The 19,695-nt window shown below is 45.4% G+C and overlaps 2 protein-coding genes across 2 annotated transcripts in view; both read right to left on the reverse strand.

Annotated features, from left to right (window-relative positions):
• Positions 1-5,339, reverse strand: part of SOCS6 (suppressor of cytokine signaling 6) — a 44,804-nt gene extending 39,465 nt beyond the window's left edge. The window contains exon 1 of the mRNA XM_063636812.1: positions 5,297-5,339. The gene's annotated coding sequence lies outside the window, so the exon portion shown is untranslated. The remainder of the gene's footprint in view (positions 1-5,296) is intronic.
• On the reverse strand, positions 1,324-5,957 carry LOC134736518 (collagen alpha-1(I) chain-like). The gene is made up of 3 exons (XM_063638348.1): positions 5,640-5,957; positions 4,517-5,557; positions 1,324-1,662 (listed from the first exon to the last, which is right to left on the reverse strand). The coding sequence occupies exons 1-3, from the start codon at positions 5,955-5,957 to the stop codon at positions 1,651-1,653; spliced, it is 1,371 nt and encodes a 456-aa protein (XP_063494418.1). The 3' UTR covers positions 1,324-1,650.
• Positions 5,958-19,695: the final 13,738 nt, after the last annotated feature.

Genomic DNA, 19,695 nt, shown 5'->3' on the forward strand with positions numbered 1-19,695 from the left:
CAACAACAACAAAAAACTGACAAGAAAAACGGACTCCTACTCAGTGGCCAGGCCCCCTGGGATGTGTCAGGGACACAGAAAAGAATAGTAATAATATTAATAGTAATAATTACTTTAAATAGGAATTATTACTATTACTTTAAAACATAATCTGACTAGTCAAAAGCAGTCAGATAAAGGAGTAGAATACTAGTGTTAAAGTATTAGCACTCGTTATATTTCAGGCACTTAATACACTAACATGCATTATCTCATTCCATTTTCTTTCTTTCTTTCTTTTTTTTTTAAACGGAGTCTCGCTCTGTTGCCCAGGGTGGAATGCAGTGACACAATCTCAGCTCACCACAACCTCCACCTCCCAGGTTCAAGCGATTCTCCTGCCTCAGCCTCCCAAGTAGCTGGGACTACAGGTGCGTGCCACCATGCCCAGCTAATTTTTGTATTTTTAGTAGAGACGGGGTTTCACTATGTTGGCCAGGCTGGTCTTGAACTCCTGACCTCCTCATCCACCTGCCTTGGCCCCCCGAAGTGCTGGGATTACAGGTGTGAGCCACCACGCCTGGCTATCTCACTCCATTATCTCAACAGCTCTGAGAGAAACATCATCATTATCATATATGTAAAGGAACAAAAACTTTTTTTTTTAAATCTACCCTATAAAATTGAAGTGCTGAAATTCAAGCCTAGATCTGCATCCCCATGAGAGACTGTCTTCCTTAGTTAGCATGGAAGGCTTCTAAGTCTCTGGCTTTTCTAATTCCAAAGGAGTTTTTCCTTCTGGCTTAATTCTACACCAGAAAACTGAGGATACCAGGAGGTTTCAGATAACTGAGGATTCACTTTACTAAGCTATGTAAGCAGGGGAAATCCGTTTTGGAATGGTGACTTTCTACACACTATACATGACTATACTTTCAGAAGTGAAAAAGATCTGGGCGTCTACACTGCGAGTCAGTCTGGTACTCGAGTCACTCAGACACACATCATAGCTCTACAGGCAGTGACAGTTCTCTCTCCGTGGGGCTGTTGGGGCCATGTAATGATAAGAACTTTGGTTTTATTAGTGCTATGATTTACTCAGCCAGGCAAGCAGACCAGCTCAGAAAAGGAGAAACGACATGAAACACCAACAACTTTCTAACACGTACACAGCATGTCTCTGCCTTTAAGGTGTAGATAACAACATGAAAACTGCAAGTACTCTCTGTATACCCACACCCCTCCTACTCAGTGGCCAGGCCCCCTGGGATGTGTCAGGGACACAGAAGAGAAGGACCACAGTAGACATTCTGTCCTCATAGAACTTATTGATTGGCTGGGGGGGGGGAACAGCAGAAACAAGTAAACAAAGTAATTACAGACAATAATAGAGGTTATGAAGGAACCATACAAATCAATTACTTGGGATTACTGAAGGAGCTGTAAGGTAGTCAAGGAAGTCTTCTCTGAGGTGGTGATGCTCTGAGGTGGTGATGCTCTGAAGTGGTGCCACTGGCATTAAGGTCTGAGAATGAACCAACCACAGGAGCCACCGAAGGACACTGTAGGCAAACAGATCTACTGTGTCAAAGGTGGCGGAGCAGGAAGCAGCTCAGATTGTTGAGGAACAGAAAGGCTAGGGCAGAACCCTGGTAAGGCAGAGACGGTTGTTCAAGATGAGAACTAGGGAGAAATGAAAACACATTTCAGAACTAGGCAGAAATGTTATAGTCGATGCGGAAGAGTCTGGATTTTTGGCTGGGCACGGTGTCTCATGCCTGCAGTCCCAACGCTTTGGGAGGCAAAGGTGCGAGGATCACTTCAGCCCATGATTTCAAGACCAACTGGGCAACATAAGGAGACCCCACCTCTACAAAAAATAAAAAAAAAATCAGCTGGGCATGGTGGCGTGCACTTGTGGTCCCAGCTACTGGCAGAGGGGGTGCTGAGGAGGAAGATCGCTTGAGCCTGGGAGGTCGAGGCTGCAGTGAGTCCTAACCGTGCCACTGCACTCCAGCCTGGGCAACCAGAGCGAGATCCCCGTCTCAAAACAAAACAAAACAAGAGTTTGGATTTTACCATAAATACATATTCATTATAACTTTGTGAGATAAATTATTGTCCCCACTTCAGCCCCAGATGAGGAATAAGACTCAGAGGGCATACAGAACGTGTTCAAGGTGACAAAGCGGGTAAATGGATGCCCCAACATGTCCAGAGTGTGCAAGGCGAGAACTGAAATCTTACGTGACTTTATCTAAGTATGTTTGTTCTCGAAACATCAAGACCAACGGCCACCTAAAAACAACTGCCCCAACTAAGTAAAATGTAATGTGTGTATGGGTGGGTAAAGACCTGAAATCAGTTTAAGTAAACTGTGTCCTCAGTCCTAAAGCCATCACGACTTATTAGCTAAACAAACACGCCAAACAGCATAATAAATTACCCATAAAAACATTAATGACAATTTCACTTCAAAACAATATCAAACACGTCTTACGTTGTTCCTCTTTTAACAGCTGAACAATTATTTCTATCAATCTAGCCATATGAGAAAGTTTCTCCTTTTTATGACATATACTAGTATTAGGAATTTCTCCCTTGTAAAATGAATAATTTTACAAAAGTACTTCGGCACCACAGATGTAAATATAATTTCCAGAATTGGAAGAGGTCATAAGTGCATATTTTTAAGAGAATAACAATAATTGAGTACCAATAAGCCCATGATAAATTGAAAATTAAATCTTAAAGTCAAAACTCACAGTGGGTTTATCTGGATGTAAGTAGAGGTGCATATTGAATGTGTATCGTTTTTGCTCCAACGAAAAGTCAAAAAGTCCAAAATTCGGGACCATCTATATGTTTGGACTTTTAAATAAGATCACATCTCTATGAGCAAAATAAAAGATATGATCAATAACCCCAAAGTTTCCTGAAAACTGGCCACAATGGAGAAAACTAGCAAGATTTTTCTCTGAGGAGTGTAGTCACACAAGGCTTAAGACGACACTTGCAGGCTGGGTGCGGTGGTTCATGCCTGTAATCCCAGGGCTTTGGGAGGCTGAGGTGAGAGGATCTTGAGGCCTAGAGTTTGAGACCAGCCTCGGCAACATAGCAAGACCCCACCTCTCCAAAAAACAATCAGCCAGGTGTGGTGGCACATGTCTGTAGTCCAAGCTACTCAGGAGGCTGAGGGAGGTGGATCACTCGAGCCCAGGAGTTCAAGACTGCAGTGAGCCATGATTGCACCACTGCACTCCACCCTGGGTGACAGAGGAAAAACGAAAAAGATACTTGCTTTCTGTTTCCTAAAAAAAAAGGGCCATTAAAAAAAAAAAAACACCTTTTCCAGTTCTAAAGCAAGAATGAAGAAAAACATTGGAAGGCAAAATGACTAGAAACCCAGTCAGTACAGCACCATTTTCCACCCTACGCCCAGTCAATGGCTCTCAAATTCCTTCCCTGCCACTCCCTGCAGGGGGGCCCCACCAAGAGAGGGGGTCATGGGATGACCCCAGGATGTGCACTTGGTGGGAGGCCCTGCTGAAGAGAAAGGGGCAAGACTACCAATTTAGAGGGTAATTTAAAAGATAACGATAAAGGTAAGAGAGAAACAGTGTTTCAAAAGAGATGCTGAATGGAGTTCTAAAAAGCTATAGATTCGGGTGAATACCAGGCAGAAGGGGAAAGCCCTGGCCAAACTCCAGATAGAAGTTCTTCTAGGAATCCTTATCAAATCCACTGTCCACGAACCAGGTTCCTCTAAGGCACCAAGGCAGGCTTAGGGAGGGTGTTGGAACCAAAGGGTTAAGACCACATATTTAATTTAGAGCTGAATGGATCCTAGACCTTACCACATCCACGCGTGCACAAAACCCACTAGGAGGAGAAATTAGAAAGCCCACGGAAAAGTATTACAGACTTTTTTTTCCGGTTTTTGTGAAACCTGGTGAGCAATGCCATTCGTGTTTTAAGTAAGGCTGACTGTCCACAGCATTAAATATTCCACTTAAGATTCATTCATTCAAGTAAGCTAAATGGATTTAATGTTGTGGTAGTTGGTTAAAAAAAGTCAAGATAAATTGCTACCTTCTGTGGTTAAGAAGATGTCAGATATTTTATCTTGAAGTAGAACGTTTACTTTTGTTTGATTCCAAATGTATCTTTATCCCAAGGAACACAGTAAATTTAAAATGTCTCTGGGAGACGTTCAGTGTGTGTAATTCACGTTATTTCTGTCATTACTGTGTTCTCTGTCCTCATGCACAGTGCATGTTGCCTTATCCGGACAGACGTTGCAGAAACATTTGCTGAAATGAATTCAACATTATTTATTTTGCTACCGGAAGACTGAGTCCTGCCACATATTCCCACCTGGCCCTTCATTCCAAACAGTGGGGATGCGAACCCCAATTTCACATGCCAACTGAACGTTAAGTTGGCACACACACTACCGCACACATCCCAAGTTTTGTGCCAGGACTTGCCCCTGAGAAACGTCCATAATTCTGTTCCGTGAGCCACAAGGGTGTACCTGAAGTTGCCAACTCCTGAAGGAAACTGAAAATTCAGGCCTGTTTCGGTCCCAGGAGCGGTTTAAATTCCACAATCGTCCCGTCCCTACACCCGGGTGAGTGGGCGGCCGGCCGGCGGCACCTTCAGCCGCAGAGCAGCCCCGGCCTGCACCTCCACCAGCGCCGGCGCGACCTCGCGGTGGGGCGAGGGCGTCCCCGTGTCCCAGCGCCGCGCCCCAGGCCCGCCCTCGCGCCTGCGGCCTCGCCGCATCCCGACCCCGAGCCCGAGCCCGCGGAGGTCCGAGGGGGGACCCGGCCGGGGCGCAGAGCCGCGCAGGCCCCGCGCCGCCGCCCAGGCCTCGCGGAGCCCCGGCCTCTCCCCGGCGAGCTGCGGGCAACAAAGGCGGCGGCCCGGGCCGGCGCGCCGCGGCCGAAGAGGCCGAGGGGTCGAGAAGAGCCGCTCGCGGCCGCGCAGGCCTCGGCCCTTTAGGGGCCGCCGCGCCCCGGCCCCGGCTCCCCGGTTTCCGCGTCCCCGCTCCCGGGCCCGGCCCCGGCCCCCGCCCCCGTTCCCCGGCCCCCGCCCGCGCACTCGCCGAGACGGCGCAGGGCCTCGCGCTGACCCAGACCCGCCGCTGCAGCCCCGCTCCCGGCGGCCTCCCCGGCCCGACCCGCGCCGGATCCGCCCCCTGCGCTCCGAGGCGAAAACCAGCCCCGCGAACGGTGCCCCGGACCGTGGACGAGCCGGAGGCGGACGGCGAAGCCCGGCCCCTGCCTCCCGCCCGAGCTCCCCGGACGCTCACCCGGAGGCGGCCCGGCTCCGCTTCCTCGCCCAGCGCCGGCGCGACTGCCGCGCTCGCCTTCTCTTCTCGGCAACTCCTCCTCCCGCCTCCTTCCTCCTCCTCCTCCAGGAGGGGCGCGCGGCCGCGGCGCCTCGGCCCGAGCGGGGAGCGGGTGCGGAGGAGCCGAGCGGGCCGCCCCGCGCCCACTACTCGGGCCCGCGGCGCAGGCGGGGCGTCGGGGCTGAGGCTGGGGGCCGCGCGGGGCGGGGCGGGGGCCGGGCACTAAATGGAGGTTCCGATGGGAGGGGCGCCGAGCCGGGGTCGTGGGGCTGACGGAGCGCGGAGCCCTGATCCCTTCCCCCACCCCCGCGCCCCTCCGCTGGTGCCTGCAGGCGGCCGCTCCTCCCGTCCCCGGTGTCCCTGTCCTGGTTTTTCCTTTGGTGCTTTCCCTCTGGCGGGGGTGGCCCCGGCTAACGCGGAAAGGAAAGTCTCCTCGGCCCCCCGGCCCCGCGGATTTGGCGGCTGCGGTCCCTGTGCCCCTGCGGCCGGCGGCCGGACCCCCGCACTGTCCAGGTCCGCTGGGCTCGCGCGGGGACCCCGGCCTCGTCCCCGCGGGGAGGGGACCCCAGGGCAGACGCGCGCTCACGCTGTGCAGAGCCACAAGTGGGGAAACCCTCCCCATACCTCGATTAAATTGTGAAAAATGCTTTTTAAAAAACCAAACATTCCTTGTTTCAAGCCATCTACTTTTCCATGTAGTCGTTTTCAGGGAGGTTTTGTACAAGGAATAGCTGTGCCGCCGAATTCCAAGGTAGTGTGATATACAAGTTGCATGTTGGGAACTTGACTAATTTCTTTGGAAACTGGCTGAACATACTACTAATGTATAGCAGTACCACAAAAACTTGATTTTTGTCCATTAGAATCAATAGGAAAATCTGTATTTCTCTTACGATGAAAAGTGGTTAAAAAATGAATATCGTTAGTATTTCAATAAAGCTTGTGGGGAGATAAATATTATTAAAATCTAACAAGAATTATTGTGGACTTTAAAAGTTGTGTTTCTTGAATAGTATGGACCTTTTTTAAAAGAAAACCGAAAGTACAGAGAAAAAAGGGCTAGAAAAAAAGTCTAAAAAGTTGTTTAGGTATGAGTTGGTACCCGAATTATATCTCAATAAAGTTGTTAGTTACAAAAAAGTTCAAGTACAGTAATCTTAATTCCTATGTCCAATATACAATCTAGATTTCCCCAAGAAATCTAGATTCATAACAGAAAAGTTGGATCTTTAGGTGATGCAAAGTTGATGTAATTTGTTATGTATCATACACTATCATTGTCATCTTCAGTTTTTACTTGAATTTATTAATAAAATACTACCATTATTGTTGCCGTGATTGAAATGCAACACAATTCTCAAATATCTAATTACAGTGATTGGAGAATGTAGGTTGAAATAGAATTGTCAGAGAAGTTAGTGGGAAACAAAACAAACGGTAATTAACGGTGGCTCATGCCTGTAATCCCAGCACTTTGGGAGGCTGAGGCGGGCGGATCACAAGATCAGGAGATCGAGACCTGCCTGGCCAACACAGTGAAACCCCATCTCTACTAAAAATACAAAAAGTAGCTGGGTGTGGTGGCAGGTACCTATAATCCCAGCTACTAAGGAGGCTGAGGCAGGAGAATCGTTTGAACCCGGGAGGCGGAGGTTGCAGTAAACCGAGATGGCGCCACTGCACTCCAGCCTGGGTGACAGAGCTAGAGGCCGTCTCGAAAAAAAAAAAAAAGAAAAGAAGCAAACTTCTCAGTCCTACTGCCTCAGGGTGCCAGTGTCTCCCTATTTTTTTCTGAAAATGACAACCAGCAGGAGCTGTGCAATGGGGTTAGTGAGCCTCTCACGCAGCAATGGGGCTGTGCAGGATGAGGAAGTGTTGACTCTTCCAGGAGACACTTAAATGTATGGTTAAGACCCTGGGGTTCTGAGTCTGGCAGAGCTGGAGCAGAAGCACAGTTTTGACAGGTCATACAGTTGTGTGACCTCAAACAAGTTTCTCAGTTGTAACCTCAGTTTCTACTTTTGTAAAGGGTGAGTGAGGGGGCTCGATATTAATTATGTCAAATAGTTGTCAGATTACATGAAACAATGCACAAAAACCACTAGGGGCATAATCTAGGTAATAAAACTTTATGAGTCAGGCCTTGCATTCAGCTCTTTTGAATATGTTAATGTCCTTCAATTTTCATATCAATCCTATAAGGTCAGTATTAACATCATCCCCACATTTCCGATGAGGAAACTGAGACTTGTAGTGTGAAAGTAGTAATTTACTCTCCCAAAGTCACAGCTACCATGGGGCAGAGCTGGAATTCAGGCTTAGGCCTCTGTGATTTCAGAATATGAGCCCTTTACCACTAAATAGCGATAACAATAACATAGCAACAACTTCAGTGTAGAGATATTAGTGTCTAGATATACTACTAAAATCTCCGTGCGTGGCTGAATTCCAAACACTTCTTGGCCATAAACATGTGATATCTTCTTGGCTGTCTGCCCATGAACCCTTTTTTCCAACAGCACTCACTCTCTCTTTGGAGGAAATCTTATCTTTGCCCTACCAACACCCAGCACAGCTAAGATATGTGCCCATGACTCACTTACTTAAACTCTTGCCTAGGGCAGACAGGGAGGCTTACACCTGTAATCCCAGCACTTTGGGAGGCCAAGGTGGGAGGTTCACTTGAGGCTAGGGATTCGAGACCAGCCTGGGCAACATGGCCAGATGTCATCTCTACAAAAAATTAAAATATTAGCAGAGCATAGTGGCATGGAGGTGGGAGGATCGCTTAAGCCCAAGAGTTCCAGGTTGCAGTGAGCTATGAACATGCCACTACACTCCAGCCTGGGCAATAGAGCAAGACTCTGTCTACAAAAAGAACCAGGCTGGGCGCAGTGGCTCACACCTGTAATCCCAGCACTTTGGGAGGCCAAAGCCGGTGGATTGCTTGAGCCAGGGAATTTGAGACCAGCCTGGACAACGTGGCAAAACCCTGTCTCTACTAAAAATACAATTAGCTGGGTGTGATGGCGCATGCCTATAGTTCCAGCTGTTCTGGAGGCTGAGGCTGGAGAATTGCTTGAGCCCAGGAGGCAGAGGTTGCAGTGAGCCACTATCATGCCACTGCACTCCATTCTGAGCAACAGCACAAAACTCTATCTCAATAAGCAAGCAAGCAAGAAAGAAAGGAAAAGAAACCAGAAAAGAAAGAAAAGAAAAGAAAAAACTCTTACCCAGATGCTTACTGTTGTGCAGGTGATATAATCATGGAAAGTTCCTGGAAGAGGATGGGATCACATCTACTGTAATAAGGTGCCTGCACCAAATTGATCCTGGTGCCGGTCCCCAAAGCCTTAACCAATTTCTGTTGTTTACCATTACAAATGCTGTCTGATAGATATGCTTGTTAAAAAATGGGGATAGCCACTGGTCATATTGAAAATCTATCCTCTTAACAGTGACAGGGGAGCATAGTTCCACTGCTTCTTCCTAGAGCAATAGCTTATAGAGCCAGAAGCACCCTTACTGATCATCCTCAACATCCTCTTTCCACAGACATGAAAACAGTCCAACATCCTCATTTTAAGGAGGAGGAAACAGACTGAAAGATCAAATGATTTGCCCAAAGTGACAAAGTTTTGACATTTCCCAATTTTGAGTCTTGTTTGATTTCTAATATTAAACCTCTTCCCTTCATCTAAAAGGGGAAAAAGAGAAGCCTAGACTTGAGAAAATGGGTGGAAGCAGGGTGGGTTGCAGTGTGCAGCCTTCCATTCTAGTCCTGGTGATTCAAGTACAGTCACTTAACGACAGTGCTATGTTCTGAGAAAAGCGTTATTAGGTGATTTCGTCCTGGTGCTAACATGATAGACTGTATTTACACAAACCTAGAGGTAGCCTACTACACGCCTATAATAATAGGGTATAGCCTGTTGCTTCTGGGCTACAAACCTGTACTGCATGTTACTGTACTGAATTATGTAAGGCAATGGTAACCCAATGGTATTTGTGTATCTAAACATATTTAAACATAGAAAAGGTTCAGTAAAGATACAGCATTATAATCTTATAATGGGATCACAGTCATGTATGCAGTTGACCAAAACATTATTCGATGCATGACTGTACATCCTCAGTGCTAAAAGCACTCTCGGGGCCCTGTGAAAAGCTGCAAAGCAAGCAAAATTGACCACCCTCCACTTCCTTCCCTCCCTCCCATTGCCCTTCTGCTGTTCCTGCCTTCCTGTCTTGATGCTTTAGCCGCCATACTCCACGCACATAAATTTCCCTTGCATGGTACTTGTCCTGGGTTACGTAATGTCCTCCAAAGAGTCGTGTCCTTTCCAGAACCTTAGAATGTGACTTTGTTGGAAGTGGGATCTTTGCCACTGTTAAGTTGAAATGAGGTCCTGCTGGGATAGAGTGGGCCCTTAAATCCAATGTGATTGGTGTCTATATTAAAAGAGAACAAGAGACATAGAGACAGACACACAAGGAGGGGAGAGGCGGTAAAGACACATAGAGAGAACTCTGGGGAGGCAGAGACTAGACTGATGCATCTGCAAGTCAAGGAACACCAAGAATTGCTGTCAACACCAGAAACTGGGAAGAGGAAAGGAAGGATTTCATCTGAGCCTTCAGAGGCAGCCTGGCCCCGGTGTCACCTGGATTTTGTAATTCTTACATCCAGAACTGTGAAAGCATAAATTTCTACTGTGTTAAGCCACCTAGTTGGAGGTACTTTATTATTTTATTTTATTTTATTTTATTTTAGAGACAGGGTCTCGCTCTGTTGCCCAGTGGCAGGATCTCAGCTCACTGCAACCTCCACGTCCTGGGCTCAAGCAATCCTCCCACCTCAGCCTCCTGAGTAGCTGGGACTACAGGCACACCACCATAGTCATTTCATGTTTTGTTAAGAGATGGGGTCTCACTGTGTTGCCCAGGCTGCTCTCAAACTCCTGGACTCAAGCGATCCGCCCACCTGAACCTCCCAAAGTGCTGGGGTTACAGGTGTGAGCCACCATTCCCAGCTGCAGGTATTTTATTGTGGTAGCTCTAGGAAATGACCACAGTGCTCCCAGGCCTGCCCATCCTTGGTGCCTGTTCTCTGTAATGAACTCACTGCAGTCTCCTCCTGTCTTAGTCCCTTTTCTGTTGTTATAACAGAATACGTGAGACTGGGTAATTCATAAACGACAAGCAGCCGGGTGTGGTGGCCCATGCTTGTAATCCCAGCACTTTGGGAGGCTGAGATGGGCAGACCACCTGAGGTCAGGAGTTTGAAACCAACCTGGCCAAGATGGTGAAACCCTGTCTCTACTAAAAATACAAAAATCGGATCACGAGGTCAGGAGATCGAGACCACGGTGAAACCCCGTCTCTACTAAAAATACAAAAAATTAGCCGGGCATGGTGGCGGGCGCCTGTAGTCCCAGCTACTCGGAGAGGCTGAGGCAGGAGAATGGCGTGAACCCGGGAAGCGGAGCTTGCAGTGAGCCGAGATTGCACCACTGCACTCCAGCCTGGGCGACAGAGCAAGACTCCGTCTCAAAAAAAAAAAAAAAAAAAAAAAAAAAAAAATACAAAAATCATCCAGGCATGGTGGCACGTGCCTGTAATCCCAGCTACTCAGGAGGCTGAGGCAGGAGAACTGCTTGAACCTGGGAGACAGAGGGTGCAGTGAGCCAAGATCGCGTTGCTGCACTCCAGCCTGGGCGTCAGAGCAAGACTCCATCTTGGGAAAAATAAAATAAAATAAAAACATAAATGAGAGGCCTATTTAGCCCGTGATTCTGGAGGCTAAAAGTCCATTATCAGGCAGCTGCATTTGGTCAGCTTCTGGTAAGGACTTCATGCTGTATTGTAACATGGTGGAGAAGCAGAAGTGGAGGCCAGTGCATGTGAGAAAGACCCAACATGATGGGCAGCCTCACTTTATTACTAGACCAGCCCTCCCAGAGTGAGAACTTGCTGTCTCAACATGAGTCTTGGTGCAGACAGACCATATTCAAGCCATGGCGCTTCCCAATCAAACCTTCTCTTTGAAGAATTTTCCAATGATTGGGTGACCATAGATCCCAGTTTGTTCAGGACAATATCAGGTCATAACTGTTGTTCTGGCACAACTGTTAATCATGCCACCTTTCTTCTCGAAATCATCCCAGTTCATATAACAAATTCCACCTCAGGGTAAGATCATGACACATTGACCTGACATCCAAAGCTCTTGGAGAAGTGGCCCCCGCCTGCTTCTCCGTCCTCACAACTCACTGCTTCTTTCTGCTTCACTTTGCCAGGCCAAGATGGGTAACTCAATCTCTAGACAGATCCAGCCATGTATCTTAATTTATAGTTTTCTGTCTGCCTAGAATTTTCTTCCTTCTCACTCCCTACCACCTAATTATTTTTATAAATAGAAAATCTTACTCATCATCAGTCAAGGTTCAGCTTTGTCCCATCAGAAATGATGTAATCCCATTTGTGAACCTCACTGGGGTTCAGTTCTTTTTAGAGTCCACTTCACACTCTACCCTGAATTGCAATGTTTCTTATCTCTCCTCCTTTGAATGCAGATGTTTTGTCTTATTTCTCCTTATATTATTTGTACTGGTGCCTTGAAAGATAATTTTTCACACAATAGACACTCAAGAAATATTTGATGAATAAATATGAGTATACCATTCCTCTCTGCATCTATTTAAGAGCCTCCCTGTGAGAAACGGACTCTGAAATCCTTTTAAAGCTCCACTTCAAGATATAGGTGTGGCTGGTTTGTCCTTCGGGCAGTGACAAATGCCTGCTTTCCAGAGCATAATTATTGAGGGAAAGTGTCTTTGTTGTTTCAATCAGCTAGATTCTACTAGATGGGAACAAGCCAGAGTCAAAGGAGTGTCTACCACCCTGAACAATGAGCTCTGAGGATTTTTAAGACCTGGCAGAAAAATACGTGGTGCTGTTTGTGTGGGTACCTGTTTGTTTACTCAGAAAGGTAAACAAAGGTATTTAGCAAACCATTTTTCCCACTTAGTCCCTGGTACATTTAGCTGAGCTTAACATTATTCTTTATTTCAGATCAAAGACTCTCACTTGTAGATAAATTTATTTTATTTATTTATTTTATTTTTTTCGGACAGGGTCTCACTCTGTTGCCCAAGCTGGAGTGCAGTGGTGCGATCTCAGCTCACTGTACCCTCTGCCTTCTGGGTTCAAGCCATTCTCCTGCCTCGCCTGCCTGAGTAGCTGGGATTACAGGCACCCGCCACCACAACAAGCTGATTTTTGTATTTTCAGTAGAGACAGGGTTTTGCCATGTCGACCAGGCTGGTCTTGAACTCCTGGCCTCAAGCAATCCACCCACCTCGGCCTCCCAAAGTGCTTTACTTTACTCTTGCCTGCCCTCTTTACTTCTAGGATTCGGGGTCCCCTCTGACTGCTTACTCAGCCTTTCACTATAGGGTAACTGTATTAGTCTGTTCTCATGCTGCTATGAAGAAATACTAGAGACTGGGTAATTTATAAAGGAAACAGGTTTAATTGACTCACAGTTCCATAGGGCTGGGGAGGCCTCAGGAAACTTACAATTATGGCAGAAGGGGAAGCAAACATCCTTCATGTGGCAGCAGGAGACAGAAGTACAGAGCGAAGAGGGTAAAAGCCCCTTGTAAAACCATTAGGTCTTATGAGAACTGACTCTCTACTAGAAGAACAGCGTAGGGGAACCGCTCCCATAATCACCTCTCACAAGGTCCCTCCTCCAACACGTGGGATTACGGGAACTACAATTCAAGATGAGATTTGGGTGGGGACACAGCCAAACCATGTCAGTAACCCTATAGATTTAGTGCAAAAATCTAGCAAAAACTCATTATTACGAGTCAACAGCATGTATTTGCCACTTTAGAAAACGTAGGAGGTATGTCCTATGATAGAGAATAATATTATCTACAATTCCCCCTATTAACCCAACAATGGAAGAATGTGTTAGAATTCTTCTCTACAATAACCAGACACAAGGATTCCTATGACCAGCTCAGGGTCTTCAACTGCCACCACTGCTTTCCCTCCCAGTGAGACTATCAGAGGCATTCAAACTAGAGTGACTGTATCTTGAATAGGGGCTAGGTGAAATAAGGCTGAGACCTACTGGGCTGCATTCCAGGAGGTTAAGGTGTTCTTAGTCACAGGATGAGATAGGATGTTGGCACAAGATACAGGTTATAAAGGCCTTGCTGATAAAATAGGTTGCAGTAAAGAAGCAGGCCAAAACTCACCAAAACCAAGATGGCAGCAATAGTGGCTGCTAGTCGTTGTCACTGCTGATTATATGCTAATTATAATGCATTAGCATGCTAAGAGACACTCTCACCAGCACCACAACAATTTACAAATGCCATGGCAAAGTCAGGAAGTTACCCTATATGGTCTAAAAAGGGACAGGAACCCTCAGTTCCAGGAATTGCTCACCCATTTCCTGGAAAACTCTTGAATAATCCACCCCTTGTTTAACATATAATCATCAAGAAGTAACAATAGGTGGAAGAAGCTAAGCAGCCCAGAAGTTCTTTGATACCCTATGTCCCTTTCCCTTGAATCTAGGATTACTGTTGTGACTCACTTTTAACCAATAAAATGCTGTAAAAGTGATACTCCATGACTTGTGAGGTTAGGTCATAAAAGGGGATATGACCTCTACCTATTTTGCTTGATCACTCTTTCTGGAGCCCTATATTGACATGTAAGCCATACATCCAAATGGCCTGAGGCTGCCATGGCCTGAGGCTGCCATAGACACCTAAACTGTACATCAAAAGACAAATGTACATGTGCAAACACACACACACACACACACACACAAAATACAAAAGACAAAAAACTTATTTAGGAAACTGGAAAATCACTTGAATGGCAACTTACAGAAACTCAACATGATAAAAATCTTATAAGAATATCCTCAACCTAACTAGGGAACTGGGAATAAAATTGATACAACCCAGAGTCAGATAATACCAAGTGTTTGTGAGGATGTAGGGAAAAGATGAGGCCTCATATTAAAATTAGTGGTGGGATTACAACTTAAAAAATGCTGATGGAAATACAAAATGGTTTAACTACTTTAGAGAGTAATCTTGAAATATTAGTAAATTTGAAGGTGTAAATACACTTTGACCAAGCACTGACACTTTTAGATGTATGCCATCAAGATCTGAAAACAAGAAATGAGTCAGGCATGGTGACTCATACCCGTAATCCCACCTGTAATCCCACTCCAAGGCAGGAGGATCATCTGAGCCTAGGAGTTCAAGACCTGCCTTGGCAACATAGTGAGAGCCCATCTCTATAAAATATTTAAAAATTAGCCAGGCATGGTGGCGCATGCCCGTAGTCCCAGTTACTTGGGAGGTTCAGGCAGGAGTATTACTTTAGCCCAGGAATGAGAGGAATTGGAGACTGTGGTAAGCTATGGTCATGCCACCGCACTCCAGCCTGGTCAAAAGAGAGAGACCCTGTTTTAAAAAAGATAATAAAGAAAACAAGAACTGTTTGATGAAGCACTGTTTGTGGTAGTGAAAACCTCAAAACAACACAGTGACGACAATGCAAATGTCTACAGCTGGATAATGGGATAAACCAAATGACTTCCATTTAAACAAAAACATGAGTAAACTAGATTATATGTATCAACATGTATATATATTAAAGACATTATTTAGTGAAACAAAAAACTAGTTCTAGAAGGATACATACAGCACAAAACCATATATGTAAGGTTTGAAGCATTCAAACTAATAATATACAATTTTATGGGTACATGCATATATAGAAAAAGTACAAGGCTGAGCGTGGTGGCTCAGGCCTGTAATCCCAGCACTTTGGCAGGCTGAGACAGGTGGATCACCTGGGGTGGGGAATTCGAGAGCAGCCTGGCTAACAAGGTGAAACTCCGTCTCTACTAAAAATACAAAATTAGCTGGGTGTGGTGGCGGGCACCTGTAATTCCAGTCACTAGAAAGGCTGAGGCAGGAGAGTCTCTTGAACCTGGGAGGTAGAGGTTGCAGTGAGCCCAGATAGCACCACTGCACTCCAGCCTGGGTGACAGAGTGAGACTCTGTCTAAAAAAAGCAAAAGTATATAAACATGAATTGGAAAGATACACACTTTAAGGTAGGTGTTATCCTTGGGGACAGAGACAGGAGAATCATCAGAGAAGCATACAAAGGGGATTTTTCCTTAAAAAGGGAAGGACATATTCTTCCTTCAAGAAATAACCCAAAAGTAAACAAAGTGAAATGCGAACATTTGTTAAATTTCAGTGGTGGGTACATGGCTGTACATTCTATTAGTCTGTGTTTTTTCAGCATGTTTGAAATCAAAAAAAAAAAAAAATTTATGTGGGGATTCTGAAGTCAAACCCAAATTCAAACCCCTTCTCTACTGCTCCTAGTACTCAAACACCATTCTGCCGCTAAAGAAGATACGAGTTGGCGACCACATACACGGGAGTGGGAAAAGTCCTGTTTCTTTTTTTTCTTTTTTCTTTTTTTTTTTTTAAGAAAGAGTCTTGCTCTGTCACCCAGGCTGGAGTGCTGGAGTGCAGTGGTGCAATCTCAGCTCACTGCAACCTCCACCTCCCAGGTTCAAGTGATTTTTTTGCCTCTGACTCCCAAGTAGTTGGGATTACAGGCATGTGCCACCATGCTCGGCTAATTTTTGTATTTTAGTAGAGATGGGGTTTCACCACGTTGGCCAGGCTGGTTCCAAAGTCCTGACCTCAAATGATTTGCCCCTCTCGACTTCCCAAAGTGCTAGGATTATAGGTGTGAGCCACCATGCCCGGCTCTTTTTCTTTATTTGCTTTAAATCAGGTGAAATACAGCCCAGAGTTTTTATCTTACTGGCTTGGCAGAAACATTCAACACTTACTATTATTGAAAATGGGGTTTGAGCCGGGCACGGTGGGTCACTGCTGTAATCCCAGCACTTTGGGAGGCCGAGGTGGGTGGATCACGAGTTCAGGAGTTTGAGAGCAGCCTGGCCAACATGGTGAAACCCCGTCTCTACTAAAAATACAAAAATTAGCTAGGCGTGGTGGTGGGCGCCTGTAATCCCAGCTACTTTCTGGAGGCTGAGGGAGGAGAATCGCTTGAACCTGGGAGGCGGAGGTTGCAGTGAGCTGAGATCGTGCCATCACACTCCAGCCTGGGCAATAAGAGCGAAACTCCATCTCAAAAAAAAAAAAAAAGAAAAAGAAAAAAGAAAAGAAGAAAAGAAAATGGGGTTTGTTTTCCTTCTCTAGGTTTACACATGAGTCTGCTAATGTGATTCCTGCAGACCCAGGGCCTTCTCATCTTCCTCTCATCGTGGTTCCCCTGATATCCTATTAATCAGGTCTAAGTGGTCCCTAAACAGCAGGCTTGGAGGTGGGATTCTTTGCTGTGTTGGGAGCTTGAGGTCTGGCCCACTCTTTTCTTGCCTTTTGAAGCATTGCACTTGTCTTTAGTCATTTCTGTCAGAACTGGGATTCGAACCCACACCTGCATTCAGAGACCAGAAGCCATTTCTGCTTTTGCCTCTCTCAGTGATGCCAGAGGAGAGAGGGAATCTTTTCCCACAGGGAAGGTTCTAACTGGCTGACTTGAATAATAAATGACATCAGGGAAATGCGGTTCTCTGGCTGACAAGGCTGGGTCCTGTGTCCACGCATGTCTGTGGAATTAGGCATGGAGCGGTCCACTTAAACTCTAGGGAATGGGTTTCCTATAAGGTAAAGATGGCAGTGGCACAGGGCAAGCCAAAAAAAAAAAAAAAAAAATGGAAGCCAGTCACAGTTAAATAAAACCGGAGCTGGGCAGGAGTTAACACTGTGAGTGCAGAAAGAGACCTCAGTAGAACCAGGCGCAATTCTAAATACAGCATGGACAAATGGCCATTTATAGCCAAAAAGCAGGGTGGGGTCAGTGGTTGGAAAAGTACTGAGAGGAAACATCAGACGTAAGGGGGGATTCTGGCTAAACCAACTTGACAGGATTCTTGCTAAAGGCGGGCCAGGGTGATCAGACATCACCTGGGGGATGGTGGAGATAAGGAATTTGACCAGATATTCAGGATAAACGTCCTTTGTAAACTGACTTAGCAGGATTCTTGCTACAACTGAGTGATGCAGACTGACAGAAACCAAGGTGTCCACTGATTGTGGAGGGCTAGAGGGCTAAGAGAAGCCTGACTAGAGTTAGGTGGAGAGCGTATTTGTCAATAGACATAATAGATCTTACCTCAAAGGGTTTCTCAGGGGATTAAATGATTATCTAATACCCTTAGCACAGAGGTGGGCTGAGAGTAAATCCTCAAAAAATGGCAGCTGTTATTACTTTTCTTTCATGGGCCTTATTATGACTGTAATCATGTAATTGTTCACATGATTGTTAAAGTCTTTCTCTCATGGGAGACTTCAAAATCCGAAAGGACAAAGGTTTCTTCATTCACCACTGTATCTTCAGCACCTGAGAGTGGGCTGGTACTCAGTGGGTGTTTAGTGAAACATTGTTGAATAAATGAAGGATTTAATGATGTCATCGTATTTGGTTTTTAAAAAACATATGTGAAAATACTAATTTTGCGTGGGACCAAACGGATGATAGAAAAAAGACTGACGATAAATTTATTTCACAGTGTTTTTATTTCCGTTCACAAAATTTCCAGATGTGCTTAGTAAAATTATTGCCAGTTTGTGAATGAGAATCTGGATGAGTAATTTATTTGAAGATCATACATGGAACTAATTATGTAAGAATCACTAAGTTTGCCAAACTTTTCGGTTGCTTTTAATTCAGTCACTCTTTAACAAACTTTATAACACGTTTTCAAAACAGATTTTTGTTTATTTATCTCAAGTCATGTGTAAAGTCCCACTTAGAAAGATTTTTAGGTTCTAGATATAAATAAGGTTTTAATTAGAACAAGAACATATGTTCAAGGTTAATGACTTACTTTTATTTATTATTTATTTATTTATTTATTTAGAGAGGGTCTTCCTCTGTCACCCGGGCTGGAGTGCAGTGGCACAATCATAGCTCACTGCAGTCTCATATTCCTGGGCTCAAGTGATCCTCCTGCCTCAGCCTCCCAAGTAGTGGGACTATAGGTCGTGCCACCATGACAGGCTCAATATTTTCTGTGGAGACATGGTCTTGCAATGTTGCCCAGGCCGGCCTCAAACTCCTGGCCTCAAGTGATCTTCCCACCTCAGCCTACCAAAGTGCCGACATTACAGGCATGAGCCACCACACATGGCCTAAGGCTAATGACTTTTACAAAGCCTAATTCCTTATGTTAAAGAGACCTAGAAAGTGACAGTAGTTCAAGTAGCATCTTTGTTCAGGCTGCTATAACAAAATACCATAAACTGTATAGTTTATAAACAATGGAAATGTATTTCTCAGAGTTCTGGAGGCTGAAAGTTTGTGACTGTGGTGTTGGCAAATTCAGTGTCTGGTTGGGTCCTCACTTACTGGTTTGTGAACAACCATCTTTTTGCTCTGTCCCCATATGGCAGAAAAAGTGAGGGAGCTCTTCAGAGCCTCTTTTATAGGTGCACAAATCCCATTCGTGAAGGCTCCTTCTTGAGCTAGTCACCTGCCAAAGGCTTTACCTCCTAACATTGTCACATTGGGGATTAGGATTTGAACATAAGAATTTTGAGAAGACACAAACATTCAGACCATAGCAAGTGATGAAACAGATTTTACTCAGGAGCTATTGCAATAGAGGAAAAGAGACCTGAGTATAGAGCAGGGTTCGATTCCAAGTACAGCATGGATCAGCGGAGATTTATAGCAAAGAGCTGGGGCCAGTGGATAGGAAATTGCTAAGAGGAAACATAAGGGGTAAGGGGAGATTCTGGCTAAACAGGCTTGATAGAATTCTTGCTGAAGACGGGCCAAGGTGATCAGACATCACTTGCGGGATGGTGGGGATGAGGAAGTGGATTAGATATGGGAAGTGATCAGATATCAAGGGTGAGAATTCTCTCTAAATTGACTTAACGGGAGTTTTTAAACTGGGCTGTGCAGGTTTGACAAGGATGGAGCCTTGTCGAGAAGAGAATTTAGAGGAGCTCGACTTAAGTTTGGTCAAGATGAGAGTTTCCATCACTAACAAACCTTTTATTTTTCCACTGTTATTTTTCAGAAGGTATTAACCCAAAGTTACAAATTGCTAGAATGGTGTAGGTAAAGAAAAATACTTTTTTCTTCAACCCTTCTAGGTTCTTAGTTGGAATGGACCCCTGTAACAAAAGACAGGTTAAGAAGAAAAAAGTAGTTTATTTACATGTATATTTCACATCTACCCGGGAGAAACCC

Source organism: Symphalangus syndactylus, chromosome 1 (assembly GCF_028878055.3).
Source record: "Symphalangus syndactylus isolate Jambi chromosome 1, NHGRI_mSymSyn1-v2.1_pri, whole genome shotgun sequence".
Taxonomy (NCBI): Eukaryota; Metazoa; Chordata; class Mammalia; order Primates; family Hylobatidae; genus Symphalangus; species Symphalangus syndactylus.